The 15210-nt window shown below is 40.0% G+C and overlaps 1 protein-coding gene across 1 annotated transcript in view; it reads right to left on the minus strand.

Moving 5' to 3' along the window:
* MORC4 (MORC family CW-type zinc finger 4) overlaps positions 1-15210 on the minus strand; it is a 60374-nt gene that overhangs the window by 4349 nt on the left and 40815 nt on the right. The window contains 2 exon segments of the mRNA XM_006889943.1: positions 11996-12162; positions 14384-14489. Coding sequence (XP_006890005.1) covers positions 11996-12162; positions 14384-14489 — 273 coding nt within the window.

Raw genomic sequence — 15210 nt, forward strand, 5'->3', positions numbered from 1 at the left:
TTTAATGAACATTTAGACAGAGTTTGGATTCTACACTCTTAATGTCGTTGGGTGCTGTCAAATCGACCTCAACTCATAACGACCATTTGAACAGTTCTGAACATTGCCCTATCCTGCATCCTTCTCATGATCTCCAATATGTTTGAGCCCACTGTTGAAGTCACTGGGTCAATCGATCTTGTTGAGGGTCTTCCTCGCTCTCTAACATGTCTTAATAGATGCTTACTAGATAATGCCATATTATCCTTAGGGGGGAAAGCAACAGGATTTAGGGGCTATGTGAGAATAATTACAATAGCCATCTATCTTTAGACATGTGTAAGGAGCACCGCAGAAGGATCTATACAACTGGGGCAATTAGGAAGACAGTAAAACAATCAGTTTGAGATATAAAGAATTCAGCAGCAGCAAAAAGCTTTATGAAAGGCAATTAAAGTCGTCTTATCTGCCTTCTCTTCAGTTTCCCTCTTGCAAACGGTTTCTACTTCACTAGGAAGCTCTGATGGTCTAGTAGATCTGGAGTTGTGCTGCCAACCCAAAGGCTTGCAGTTCAAACCCACTAACAGCTCTGTGAGAGAAATCTGGGCAATCTCCTCCCTTGCAATTAATTTACAGCCTCTGAAAACCTGCTAGAGGGTAGGCTATGAGTTGATTCCAACTCAATGGCACCTAACCACCACAACAAAAGCTACTAACCAGAAAGTTGGCAGTTTACTGCGAAAGGCAGGCCCAGAAACCTGTTTCTGAAAAGATCCCAGTTAAGGAAATCCTACAGAGCTCAGTTCTGTACATGATGTCTCCGAGAGTAGAAAGCGACTTGATAATAAATAATAGGTGAAGTTCTATCACTAGCTATGTTCTCTCTCTCCATCATCTTCCCTGATAATTTCATATATCCTCTTAACCCTCAAGTCATTCTCTCAAGCACTAACCTCAGGTACCACATTTCTCACTGCTTGTCAAACATTTCTTCTTTAAGAGTTTGTACTGGTATCTCAGACTCAGTATGAACAAAATTGGCTTTTCATATTATCCTCAAACCTGTTCCTTCTCTGATGTTTTTTACTTGTGGGAGAACCTCACCAACCTCGCAGCAGTCTTACGTAATTTTGTGACTGTCAATACCCAAGCTCAAGCTCTCATTAATTCCACTGGACTACTGGAATGGCTTCCCAGGAGCTCCTTTTCTCTCATTTTAAACTAATCCACTGCCAACTTAATTTTTCTAAGGCATTGCTAAGGGAACGCTGGTGGCCTAGTGGTAAGCTGTGCTTCTATCCCCAAAAGACGCAATTCTAATCCATCCATCGGCTGTTCTGAGGGAGAAGGACGAGCAATGTCTTCCTGTGATATGTCCTGCCTCTGAAAACCCTCTTGACAGTCAGCTATGGGTCGGTTCCCCTCAATGGCACAGAACAACAAAGGTACTGCTACTGCAAACCCAAAGGTGACATTTCTCTGGTGATTCAAGTATCTACCAATGGCTCTGCTAGAGAAAAATGGGCAATCCCTTTCTGTATGACATATAGCCTTAAAAACCCATGGGAGGGTCAACTTTGATTCAGTTCTAATTCCATGGCAATGAGTGAGTAATTTTAACTATTTATGGCTCTCTGAAATACCCAAGTCCCAACACTGTAGCCTGGTATTCAAAGCTGGATTCTCCACTCCCTGAGATAACATAGGAAACATCCATCGAGCACTTACTGTGTTGCCAGTTTAAGAAGGGGTTAACATGTATTATCTAACACAGGTATTATTATCTCCATCTATTCAGAGAACACTGGGGTCTGGAGAGATCAAGGAACTCTGTAGTGCAGGAAACTCTGATAGTACAGTTAGTAACTGAAAGAGTAGGAACGTAATTTGGCCTCAGCTTTATATTCTAAAGGAGACCTGGCGGCACAGTGGTTGAATGCTGACCAGCTAATTGGAAGGTCAGCAGTTAGAACCTACCAGATGCTCTTCCAGAGAAAGACGTGGCAATCTGCTTCTGTAAAGACTGTAGCCTTGGAAATCCTATGAGATAGTTCTACTCTGTAGGGTTGCTGTAAGTTGGAATAGGTTTGAGTGGCTGCCAACCTGAAGGCAGATGGTTCAAATCCACTAGCTGCTCTGAGGAATTATCTTCCCATGCCTTTTACAGACTCTGAAAATCCACTAGAGGGTCAGCTATGAGCTGGTCTGGACTCGACGGCACATTACAATTACTCCCTTTTACAAACACAAGCCAAACTGAATATTGTTCAATATTGGGTGTCTGAATCAAATGTTATTTCTGAATTCCTCTGGTATTTTAGCAATCTCTTACAACATTTACTAGTGATGTCAGTTTAAGGACTAAGGTGTGTCTGATTCAGGCCATAGTCTTTCCACTTACTAGCCATGCATCCAAGACCTGGACAATGATTAATGATGACAGAAAAAGACTTGATGCCTTTGAGCTGTGTTGTTGGAGAAGTGCACTGAACATCCCATGGACGGCCAAAAGAAGGAACATATATATCATGGAGACGGTGCAGCTGCAGCAATCTTTGGACGCAGAATGATGAGGCTTCGCCTCACATACTTTGGACATATTGCTAGGAGGTGCTATTCCTTGGAGAGGGACATTGTGTTGGGAAGTGTGGAGGGTCGGTGAAGGAGGGGAAGTTCCTCAACCAGGTGGATTGATACGGGGACTGCTTCAATGAGTTCTTGTGTGTCAGGAAGTGTGAGGATGGTGCCGGACAGAACAGGGTTCAGATCTTTTGTTCATAGGGTCGCTATGAGTTGTATTCACCTTGATGGAACCTAACAACAACAGCTACAACTCTGTGCGCGCACACATGTGCGTATCCTGGATTCCCTTTTAAATTATAAGTTCTTTGGCAGCAGAGCAATGAATGAATGGAAAGTGTTCATTAAAATTATTAAAATAAAATTTAAAAAAAAGAATACAAACCCTTGTAAGTAACGGGCAATACAAAAATCGAACCATTAGAGAACTGAGAGAAAAGCAAATAAGATCCTATGTGCTGGTTCTATATTTCTTCTCCAGAAGGCCTGGTTCTTCTTTCTGTGAATCAATTTTCCTATCAGACCTATATTCAATAACACATCAAGAATTCTCCACCTATATAGTTTCTTTTCATTATCTCTTTTCTGTCATAGTCTTTCTTTGCCTCATAGGCACATTCTGAGTTACTGCCAACATTTGTTTTTTCACTGCCAGTATTTTACATTTTCCAACAGATATAGCCATGCATGCTTCTACACAACTCATGATGATTTGAGAGAAATCTCTGTTTTTTTTCACTATCAGTTCAGTACTCCACTAAAATGGATAATTCCATGTTCACATTCAGATCTGAATGTCCAACAGCTGATGGATGGATCAAGTGTATATTCATGAAATGACTGTTCAGATCATTCATTGCCATCGAATTGGAACCATCTTATAGCTGACCCTTCCGTGGATGTCTGAGGCTGTAAATCGCATGGGAGAGTGCCTGTGTTTTCTTCTTGGAGCTGCTAGTGTATTTGAACTGCTAGGGAGGTGTGGCCTTTGGATTAGCAGCACAACTCTTTATGGATTACACCACCAGAAAGAAACTCTTTATGGATTACACCACTAATATATGGCCTAGCGGAAGAAACTGCACTGCAGTCCCAAAGGCACATGGTTCGAATTTACCATCTGCTCTGCGGGAGAAAGATGGGCAGTCCCCTCCTGTGCAATTAACAGCCTCCAAAAACCAGCTGGAGGGTCAGCTATGGGCTGGCTCTGACTTGATGGTACTCCACAACAATGACATGAGTAAGTTTGGAAAAAACACTATGCAACAACAAATCAGGTATAAATAGTATGATTCTTTTTACATGGAATATCCAAAATAGGCAAATCTAGAAGAAAGATAAATAGCTGCTTGGACTTAGGTGGAGGTAGGCCTGTTTAACAGGTTAAGCAAGTTCATAAGGGACCGATGAGAATTTTCTAAACTCTCAGTTATAATAAAAATCATTGTGTTTCAGCTATCAATTAGTTAAATTACGTGTAATGTGTCTCTATCAAGATGGTATAGAAGTATGCGACAGCCTGAGAAACTCTTACAGCCTCAAAAACCTGATGGGCACTATGAGTTACAAAAGATTCTTAAGTTTGGGCTTAAAGTAACTCTAAACTGAACATTTTGAGGAACAGTCAGACGGCGCTATTCCAAAGCAACTACAAAATTTTATGCCAATAATACATGAGCATTTCCATTTTGGGCACATTTTCATCCCAAATGATTCTGACTCACAGCAAACACACAGGAAAGAGTAGAACTGCCTTCAAGGATTTCCAAGGCTGTAGATCTATACAGGAGCACATGGCCTCACTTTCTCCTCTAGAATGGCTGGTAGGTTTATACTCTCCACCTTTTGGCTACCCACACAATACTTAATACAGTGTACCACCAGTTGCATAATTACATCGATTTTTCTTATGTTTAACCACTTTTGCATCCTTGGGATAAGTCTCATTTGGTTATGCTGTACAGTGGCAACTGCTTTTTAATGTTGTTCTATTCAATCCATTTTTTGAGGGTTTTGGTTGGTTTGCTTTTCAAGATCTTTGTATCTGTTTTCACAAGAGGGACCTTGGTGGTGGTACTGATTAAAGAATTCGGCTACTGACCAAAAAGGCTGGTGGTTTGAATCCACCAGCTATTCTATGGGTATAAGATCAGGCAACCTACTTCTGTAAAGATTTATACCCTTGGAAAACTCTGTGAGCAAGCTGTTCTACTCTGTCAGAATCAACTCAATGGCAGTGGGGTTTATTTTCATAAAGGATAAGGATCTTGTGGTATCTTTATCTAGTTTTGGTATCAGCGTAATACAGGTCTCATACAATGTGTTGGAAAGTGTTTCTCTACTTCTTCTTGGGAGGGTTTATGAAGGATTAGTATTATATTTCTGTATATGTCTGGTAGAAGTCCCTATTGAAACCATCTGGACCTGAGGTTTTCTTAGTGAAACTTTTCAAATTACTAAATTCACTCTCCTTATTTGCCACTTATCTATTCAAGCTTTCTGTTTCTTCTTGAGTTAGTCTTGGTAGTTTGCATTTAGCTAGGAAAATCATTTCAACCAAATTATCAAAACTACTGGCACACAGCTGATCTTTGTATTCTTTTAGAATTCTTTTTATTTCTTATGGTCAATAATGAGGCTCCATTTTTCATTCCTGATTTTGATCATTTAAAATGTTCTCTTTCATTGGTCAGTTCAGCTCAAATTTTGTTGTTCTTTTCCAATATTCTTTCTTGCCCCTAGTCTCTACTTCATCTTTTCCTGCTCTAATCTTAATCAGGGAGCTCTGGTAGCATAGTCTATAATGATTTGTGCTGCTAACCCAAAAGATCTCCCTCTCTAGAAGTTCAAATCTACCATAAGTTCTACACAAGAGAGACAGGCAATCCCCTCTGGTGCAATTTACAGCTCAGTAGACCAGATGGAGGGTCAGCTATGAGTTGATTCTGATTCCACAGGAATGAGTTGAGTGAGAATCCCTATTATTTCCTTTTTGTTTGATTTGGGTTCAGGTTGGTTTTCTTAAGGTGAAACAATTGCTCAATCTTAACACAATAATTTGCAAACCTAGGTGTCTCTGCCCTTTTTTCGTTTCATCTCTTAAGTACGTTGTGTTTTCACTTTCATCTTGTAGAGATGTATCCTAGCTTCACTTGCACTTTCTTTGACTCTAGTTTTCTAGGAGTGTTTATCAGAGATTTTGCTTCAACCCCTAATACCAGTGAGTCTCTGTCCTGTGATTTGTATATGATTGGGGAATGCTTTCAAATCTATATAACTTCCTGCTCTGATTTAAGTGGGTAAATCTAGTCCACATACAACTGTCCTGACTCTCAGGTGGACTATGATCCCAGGGCAGCTCTTTTTGACTGTCCCCTTTGCTTTGCCATTTTGTTCATTGCTACTTCTATTATGGAACTAAAAGCTTTCTCTTAAATGCTCTTGACCAAGATAGCCACTGGTTTTGGCAATAACCTTAGAGATGCAATTTGTCATGTCTTTGTCCTAAAATAAGTCACTTACTTCAGCTGTGGAGTCTTCACCCTGAAAGCCTGCCACTCTACCCTAGTAGAACCTCTGTGTCATTGTATAAGAAGCAGAGGCAGGGCCAGTGACCTACTTCTAGTCTTCTTGGCTTCTCCCTCCCAACATGGAACTTCTTTCCTGTGAGCAAGCTGGAGTGACAGCAATGTTGTTAAGTGCCATCAAGTTGACTTACTCATAACAATCCTATGAACAACAGATCTGAACCTTGTCCTATCTTGTGCCATCCTCAGGGTTTGATATAGTGGCCATCACAATGACCTTGAGCATGACTAAGATCATGAGGATGGGAGTAATAGGGGCCCCACATTCCTGACTTGCTTCACCTGGGGAAGAATTCCTACCCTAGGAGTAGGGGATTATCTGAGGCAAAAATAGAGCTAAGTAGGCCAAGAAAGACCTGATCTTCTTTGGTTGACCTGAACAGGCTTTTTGCAACTCTACTGGGACTGAATAACATGAGAATTACTTGAAGTCTGCCAGGGTGAATGCACATCTCTAGATGGGGCAAATAGGGGAAGGCAGAGTCTCTCTGAGTAATTTTCATAGGGCATATCTTGGTAGCACAGAGAGCAGGTTGGGTCTCAAATGTCACAGACTCTTTTTGTTCTGCTTCAGCAGATTCTTGTATGTACGTTTCTCAGCGTGCTCTATAACCTTAGATAATTTCTAGAAATTTCAAAAGTTTGTTTTAATAATTTTCTTCTGTTAAATTGTCATTTGTTGTAGATAGAGTGTTCATCCTACTCTTTTCCATTTTTGAAAGTGATCTTCTAGGTCAGATTTTAAAATATTCACGAATGTAGGCCTCTGAATCAATCTTACTCATTAATAAACTGAGTTTTCGATTTTTAGCCTTTGTTGTTTCAAATATTTCTCTAAACATACTAAGAAGCCTTTCACCCTTTCTTCCCACCATTACAGTGTACATAGTTCAGAGGTTTCTTTTTAGTTATGTATTTAAACCGTGTATTTTGGAGAAAGTGCAACCAGGGTACTCCTTGAGGGCTAGGATGGTGAAGCTTTATGTCATATACTTTGGGCATGCTGTTAGTAGAGACAAGTCCTTAGAAGGGAAGGACTTGTAAAGGTGGAGAAAAACTCAACAAGATGTACTGACACAGTTACTGTAACAATGGGCTCAAGTATATTAGAGATGATAAAGATGGCATATAATAGGGCAGGATTTATGTCCATTTTTCTTGGGGTCACTATGAGTTGCAGAACAAACAACATCAACACTGGCATACAGCTTACTCTAAAGTTTTCTTAAATACCTGAATAAGTTATATCCACTAATTTTCCCCTTTGTCCATCTACATATGGCTACTTTAGACCTTATTTTATCCTATTTATTTAAGATCTGTGATATATTGAAGGGACTTACACAAAACATTATTAGCCTGTTATAAACTCCTTAACTGGTTCTCTTACTGCCTTAGAACTCACTCAACTCATTGCCATCAAGCTGGAACCACCTCACAGCTGACCCTTCAGTGGGTTTTTCTGAGGCTGTAAATCGAACATAGGGTTGCTATACATCACAGGTGACTCAATGGCACATAATAATAACAAACATACTATGACAAGTTTGGAAGCAGGAGAAACATCCACTTCCTAAACAACATGCCTCCAGAAACTCTGTGAACTTTGATAAATTTCGATAGTTGTAGAGGAGCTTCCGGCCTTTTGTTCATAGGGTCGCTATGGGTCATGCCTGATTCGAAGGCAATCAATATCAACAATAAATCAAACTGGAGGAGGTTGCCCCTATTTCTCCCTTGGAACTGCTCCTGGGTTTAAACCATCAGAGAGGCGCCATTTTGGGGTTGGTAGTAAATCCCTATGGAATCTGCCACTAGAGCTCCCTCCTGCCCTAGAAGAATAAACTTTAAAGTATTTTTTAAAATGGCTTTTTATGTAGTAAATGCTCGAATATATTTAAGAATGAATGAACAACGGATTATTCCTTAAACAGAAGTAAGTTATCTTCTTCTAACAGGCTCCATCTGCTTATATATTGGGTTTCTACATTTTTTTTTCAGCCCTGAAACTATTTCCAATCTTAGAAATTATTCCTGCAACAGAAATTGTTCTTCTGAAGCCCCTGTATAACTGCACTACTAGAATTTTTTAATATTTCTTTTGAATCAACTCAATTCACTGCCATCAACTTGGGACTGGCTCACAGCTGATCCTCAGCAGTTGTCCAGGCTATAAATTGCATGCAAGGAAACTGCCCATCTTTCTCCTGTGGAGCAGCTGGTGGATTTGAACTGGCTGTCTTTGGATTGGCAGCACAAGCAGGTTTTATTTCATCTGGACTTATGAGAGCTATACCACATGAGTTAAGGGTTTTGAGAATGAAAAAGGAGATCTTTGTAATCACTATTCATAAAATCTATTATTCCATTAACATCATTTTACTAGAAATCCTATCGATTTTACTGAGCTCTTAAAAGCCTCTCTTCCCCAGCCAAATAGAAAATGCAGGCTCTCTCCAATTAATCTAAATCCCTGTACACATGCAGCTTTAAATGGCATAATCATGATAATTTTCTGAACCTGTATTAATACATGACATTAGCAGGAGCCATTATTATGCATCTCTTTTTCTTGACAGAATCTTATTCTCAATAAATTAAAATACTTTTCTTTTATCTGCCACCTACAGGAAAATCTCCACGCTGGATATAGCCGCTCCATAAACACATACAGAAATATTGTAGACATTGATAAAGTATGCCACCCAATGGATGCACTGTCATATTGCATTCATAAAAGACACATGTAAGCTAGCATCTATCATGCAATTTAGACGGCTAAAAACAACTAGTGGGTTACAAAAGAACACTGAAAAACTTAAAATTATAAATGGTCACTGGAGGGTGAGTATGGCTTTCAAGACCAAGGACATCTGATATGGCAGCGACATTGTTGCTACTCCAGAAGACACACAAGCTAGAGCACTATCAATGTAGGCCAAAATCACATAACTCTTATTCTACATCTCTCTTAATTTAAAATAGGAATTGGAAAATAAGAATAGGCACAGGATATGTTTAGATTCAAGCACCTGAGGCTAAGCCTGGACTGTATTTCTTACTTTCTGGATACATAGTTCAATCTTAGAAATTACTCCTTCACTAGTGGGCCACACGAACCTCTCAAGGTCAATGTCCCTCAGACCAGAAGAGTGAGGTAGTGCCTTGACTACCACCACTAACCTCTCTAAACGAATCACAGTAAAAACTCCTAGATAGAGTAGGTGAAAAAAAAAATGTAGAGCAAAACTCTGAAACATAAAAAGGGCTAAGCTTATTGATCCAATAGAGACTGACAGAATCTGCCAGACTAATGACCTTAGTCACCCTATGAGCCTGAAACAAAACTCACTCCCTTAACTCAACTTTCAGTGAAGCAATAGATAGACCTATAAGGTGAACAATTATACTAAGGGGGCACTCACTCCTTCCTAGAATAAACAACCATGAAAGATCAGAGGGGAAGCATCTGCCCAAGGATAGAGCTTAGAAGGCAGGAAGGGGTAAGAGGCTACAAAGATAAATGGACACAAGAATCATAGGGAAGAAGTGGGAAGTGGGAAGAATATGGTTACAATGAAATGTTGTAAATACTGCCATTAAAAAATGTGTACGATTATCAACAAGACCAGGAGTTGGTTCTTTAAAAAGGTCAATAAAAATGATAAACAATTAGCAAAGCTAACAAAGGAAAAGAAAGAAAAGACACAGATAATCTAAGTAAGAGATGAATCAGGTAACATCACAACAGACCCAACTAAAATAAAAAAGCTAACATTAGAATACTATGAAAAACTATACTCAAACAAAAATCAAAACCTAGAGGAAATGGACAAATACTTAGAAACCCACAACCTCCCTAAACTGACACAGACTGAAATTGAACACTTGAACAGACCCATTACAAAAGAAGAACTTGAACAAGTAAGAAAACAACTTTCAACAACAAAAATAAAAGCCCTGGACCAGATGGTTTTACAAGTGAATTGTACCAAACATTCAGAGAAGAACTGTTGCTGCCAATTCTGCATAAAGTATTTCAGAAAATAAAAAAGATGGAATTCTCCCAGACTCAATTTGAAGCAAACATATCCCTGATGCCAAAGTCAGGTAGAAACACCGCCAAAATAGAAAACTGAAAGCCAATACATCACATGAACATAGAAGCAAAAATCCTGGCCAATAGAATCCAACAATACATAAAAAATAATTCATCATGACCAAGTGGGATTCCTAATAGGTATGGAAGGATGGCTCAACATAAGAAAAACAAATAATGTAACTCATCACATCAACAAAGCAAAGAACAAGAACCACATGATCCTAGCAATTGAGGCAGAAAAGGCCTTTGACAAAATCTAACAGCTTTTCCTGATTAAAACACCCAGCAAAATAGAAAAAGAGGGCAATTTCCCCAACATAGTCAAAAGTATATACGCAAACCCAAGAGTCAACATCGTTCTCAATGGAGATTAAAGACATTCCCTTTGAGAACAGGAACTAGGCAAGGATGCCCACTATCACCTCTCCTAGTCAATAGTGTATAGGAAGTATTGTTGTTATGTGCTATTGAGTTGCCTGTGACTCATAGTGACACTATGTACAATGTCTGAACAATGCTCTGAACCCTGTCTTATCCTGAGCCAATTTTGTTGTTTCTGACACATCTACACCCATTACCCAGTCAATCCATCTCATCCTCTCTCGTGCTGTCCCTCCACCATTCCAAGCATGATAGCCTTCTCCAAGGACTAGTCCCTCCTGGCAACATGCCCAAAGTATGTGAGGTAGAGCTTCAAAATACTTGCCTCCAAGGAGCAGCTTGGTTTCACCCCCTCAGGATATACCTGGATGAACTCGCTTGGCATTTTTTAAGCTGAAGAAATGGAAGAAAAATGTCAAGCTTCAAGATGCAATACCTAAGGATGCTGTGGGCAGAATATTGAATGACTCAGGAAGCAGTAAAAGAAGAGGAAAGAAGTACATGGAGTCACTATACCAAAAAGACACAGAAGAATTTAATGTAACAATGTATGCGTATGATCAAGAAGCAATGGTGAAGAAGGAGGAAGTTCAGGCTGTTCTGAAGGAATTAGCAAAAAATAAGTCCCCAGGAACTGATGGAATACCAACTGATATATTTCAACAGATGCTACCACGGATGTGCTCACCAGGCTATGCCAAGAAATCTGGAGGACAACTACCTGGCCAACTGAATAGAAGAGATCCATATTTATTCCTATTCCAAGAAAAGGGTGATCTAACAGAGTGTGGAAATTATTAAACAATACCACGAATATGGGGATAGGTGTGTCAGAGACAATGAAAGTGGCTTGAAATAGAGCAGGGTTCAGAGCTCTTATCACAAGCTCTAATCACAAGTGACTCGGTGGTACATAACAACAATAATAAAGCCTGAAACTAAGATTGTATTATTAAGCATTCCACAAAACATCAAACTGGAAGGCTTACTGAATAGCATAAGCAAACTTCTAGTAGTTATTTTTATATATGGCCAACACGTATTTAAACCTCTGAGACATCAACATCCATAAACTTACAAGAAAGCACTATATGCCTTTCAAACGGCACATCCATTGTTCTACTTACACAGTTATCTAATACAAAGTAAGAAAATAAAATATATTAGACATAGTAGCTGGAATATTAGGAAAATGAGGGTACATGCAACACATTAATTCTATGAACCCAAAATGTTTATCCTTCTGAATCTCATGCTAGGTTGTAGGAAAAAGATAAATAACATGGTATCAACATAAACATACCAATTTATTCTACTGGAAACTGACCCCGAGGGCTCACTATTGAAAAGACTATGTTTTATGTACCTGGAACTCTCAAAGGCCCTAGAATCCTGGGAGTTAAGCAGAAGAGGAGGAGAAGTTCTGCTGTCATCACTGGATGAAATCAGGTAAGGGCTATCAATTTCATCATACTCAGTGCTGTTGCTATCAGATTCAGATGTATCCTCATCAGTGAGTTCATCAGTGAACACCTAGCAAAGGAGAAAAATGATTCATAGGAATCTCAATTTCAAACCCAATACCAAGAGATGAGTCAATGCTCCGGATGCTAGGAAAGAACACTTGACCAAATAAAAAGAAACTTGTTTCATCTAAAATGCAAAGAGTGTGTGGTAAGGTACACTAGAACACTAAACTCAGTCGAGTTCTTTTTTACCACCTTAGCAGACTGACACCATCAGACCTCCCCCTTCAACTCCTTTGCTGGTTCCTAGAGTTACACTACCCATAACATAAGCGGAGCACTCTCATCAGCATCTCATTCTCTCTGACAATCGATTTTGAGGTCGGGTTTTCAGTCCTCTGGTATATGTGATGAAGGTAAGAGTAAAGGGGGAGGAAAGCATGGCAGTAAGAATGCCTGTCTTGTTCTTAGAGAAATGCATGCAAGAGACTACTAACATATGTTCTTAGTATAAAAAGACATGCACCTGAGTTCTTATGGGAGAGCCAGCTTATAAAGACAGTATGAATGAGTAGAGAGTGAGGACAGGGAAAATCTCCCAATTTCTAGATCAGATGATTAAATCAAGACATTCGAATCTAAAACCAGATTAGTCATATGCCTGGATCTTGGCAGCATATCAAGAAAACTGCTGTTAAATTGTCTCTGTCCTCACCAGTGTGACCCATGCTGAGATGGAAGGTGATTCTGACATGCAACTAGTAGGTCTCTCTGGGAAAGGGAGTCAAGAGAAAAATCATGCAGAAAGGCAAGACTGGGTCAGGAAGATAGATGGGTGCTATGGTGGCTGTCAGGAAAGGAAACGGCCAACCTTATTGCACCCTTCAGCATCCGGAGCTGGGCAATCATGTCCGAGAGACAGTGCTCCTGAAAATGCAAAACAGCAGAATCTTTATAAAAGCCAGCCAGCCTGAAAGCAAGGATGGGGGAGAGGCACAAAGAACCACCCCTTTTCCCCAAGAGGAAGGTAGAAGGAATCACCCCTGCATCCTGGCATTCTAAGAAAGGAGAGCGGGGGGAAAACCAGATGCTTGAAAAGAGGAGCTTGTGTGAGGACAGAATATAATTCTGAATACTCTGTGTCACCGGACGTGACAATCCTGCTACCAGTATCAGGACTGAATCCTCATCTAGGAAATGTGTGATTGACTCTTCTCCTCCCCCGCCCCCTGAAATTTATTTGATGACTGGAGCCTAGGACCTCAGTAACAGCCCATCAGTGTAAAACCAAAAAAAGGTCCTATGAGGAAAAACACCACTGGAAGAAATTGTTCGTTCTTTCTATGCAGCTTTCAAGCTTTCACCTTCTTCTGACCTATGTCCACTGTTGGGAGAAATTTTGAGTGAGTAAAGGAAGAGGATAATCTGTTCCTCACCTGTTGTTTCTCATTTTTCTTAGTTCCCTTCTTCTGAACAGTATGTTTTCTAGAAGATAAAACTGTTATTTAGTTCACTCATGAAACTTCTCAGTTGGAAATGGAGACTCAATTCTAGACTGACAGTCATGGGTTCTTTCAAAATTAGAAACAGTTTAAAGCTCTACTAACTGAAGGTTTCTACCTGGACCATGCTACTAAAGGGATATTAGGAATGCCCCTCTCCAAACAAAAAGAGAATAGTTGAGGGTAGGGGTAGACGAAGGACAGTGGTACCTAGCACGCTGTCATGATGCTGGAAGCTAGGTCACCAGTATTTCACAAACCAGCAGGGTCACCCTTGATAGACAGGTTTCAGCAGAACTTACAGAATAAGAAGATATGGCAATCTATTTCCAAAAATTAGTCAATGCAACCTTTATAGATCAGTGGGGTCATGACAGAACACAGTCCAACTCGCTTCCTTTGGACACATCATCAGGAAGGATCAATCACTGGAGAAGGACATCGTGTTTGGTGAAGCAGAGGGCCAGCGAGGGTGAGGGCTCTTGGTGGGATAGACTGGCACAAAAGCCCCAACGGTGGACTCGAACATGCTGGCAATTTTGAGGATGATGCAGGACCAGAGAGTTTCGTTCTGCTGTGTATAATGTTGTCATGAGTTGGAATCCAGGTGCCGGCAGCTATCTTATCTATATAGATACTAGTTGAAACATTCATAAGACAGTTAAGAAGGAATAAAGAATTGAAAGAGCAAAGATGTGAAGGAAATCATTAAGAACTAAAATCATTACCACCATCGGTCTCCTCAAAACTCTCCCATCCTATTACAAAGTCTCAGGCTCCTCCTACTCTGTGACCCAGAACATCATCTTCAGAGATACTCAACTGTTTTGTAGCTTTGCTGGAGACCTGGACTTCATCAATGAGGTCATATTCCTCTGCAACAGAGCATCTCCTGAAATATAGAGAGAAGTCATCTATTCATGCAAAATATGCCCTTTACTTTTACCTAATATTTTGTTTACAACGTGACAAGACAGTTTAACAATCTTCTAGTATTATGGAATTCACATTTCACCCCACATTATAAAACCTGTTTGCAGGCATATCAGCTCTTTGTGTCAAAGAATAACATGATATAATGTTTAACAGTATTTGACAATTGCAACATTCATATTATTATAGTAGATAGAAAAAATCTTCATCTCTATTTTTACATAGTAAACTTCAGGCATACAAGAGACTTGGAGACTTAAAGGGAATACTGCTAAGACTAGAAATCAGGGGGTTTTTTTTGCCTCTCATTTATTAAGGAATTAATTCACAATATGCAGTCTATAGTGCCTGAAGGTGGCCTAGTGGCAAGAAGCTGCACTGCAATCCCGAAGGCACACAGTTGGAATCCACCAGCTTGCTCTGCGGGAGAATGATGTGCAATCTCCTTCTGTGCAATTAACTGCCTCTGAAAACCCGCTGGAGGGTCAGCTATGGGTCGGTTCTGACTCTATGGTACACAACAACAACACAACATGATAAACGGAAGCTATGTTATTACAAGTGGCTGTTGTTGTTGTTTGTTGTTATGTGCTGTCGAGTCGTTTGCGACTCATAGCGACCCTATGTACAACAGCCCTAAACTCTGCTCTGTCCTGTGCCAATCGCACTGTCTCTGACAC

Source organism: Elephantulus edwardii, unplaced genomic scaffold (assembly GCF_000299155.1).
Source record: "Elephantulus edwardii isolate Elephantulus edwardi_28Jun2011 unplaced genomic scaffold, EleEdw1.0 scaffold00083, whole genome shotgun sequence".
NCBI lineage: Eukaryota > Metazoa > Chordata > Mammalia > Macroscelidea > Macroscelididae > Elephantulus > Elephantulus edwardii.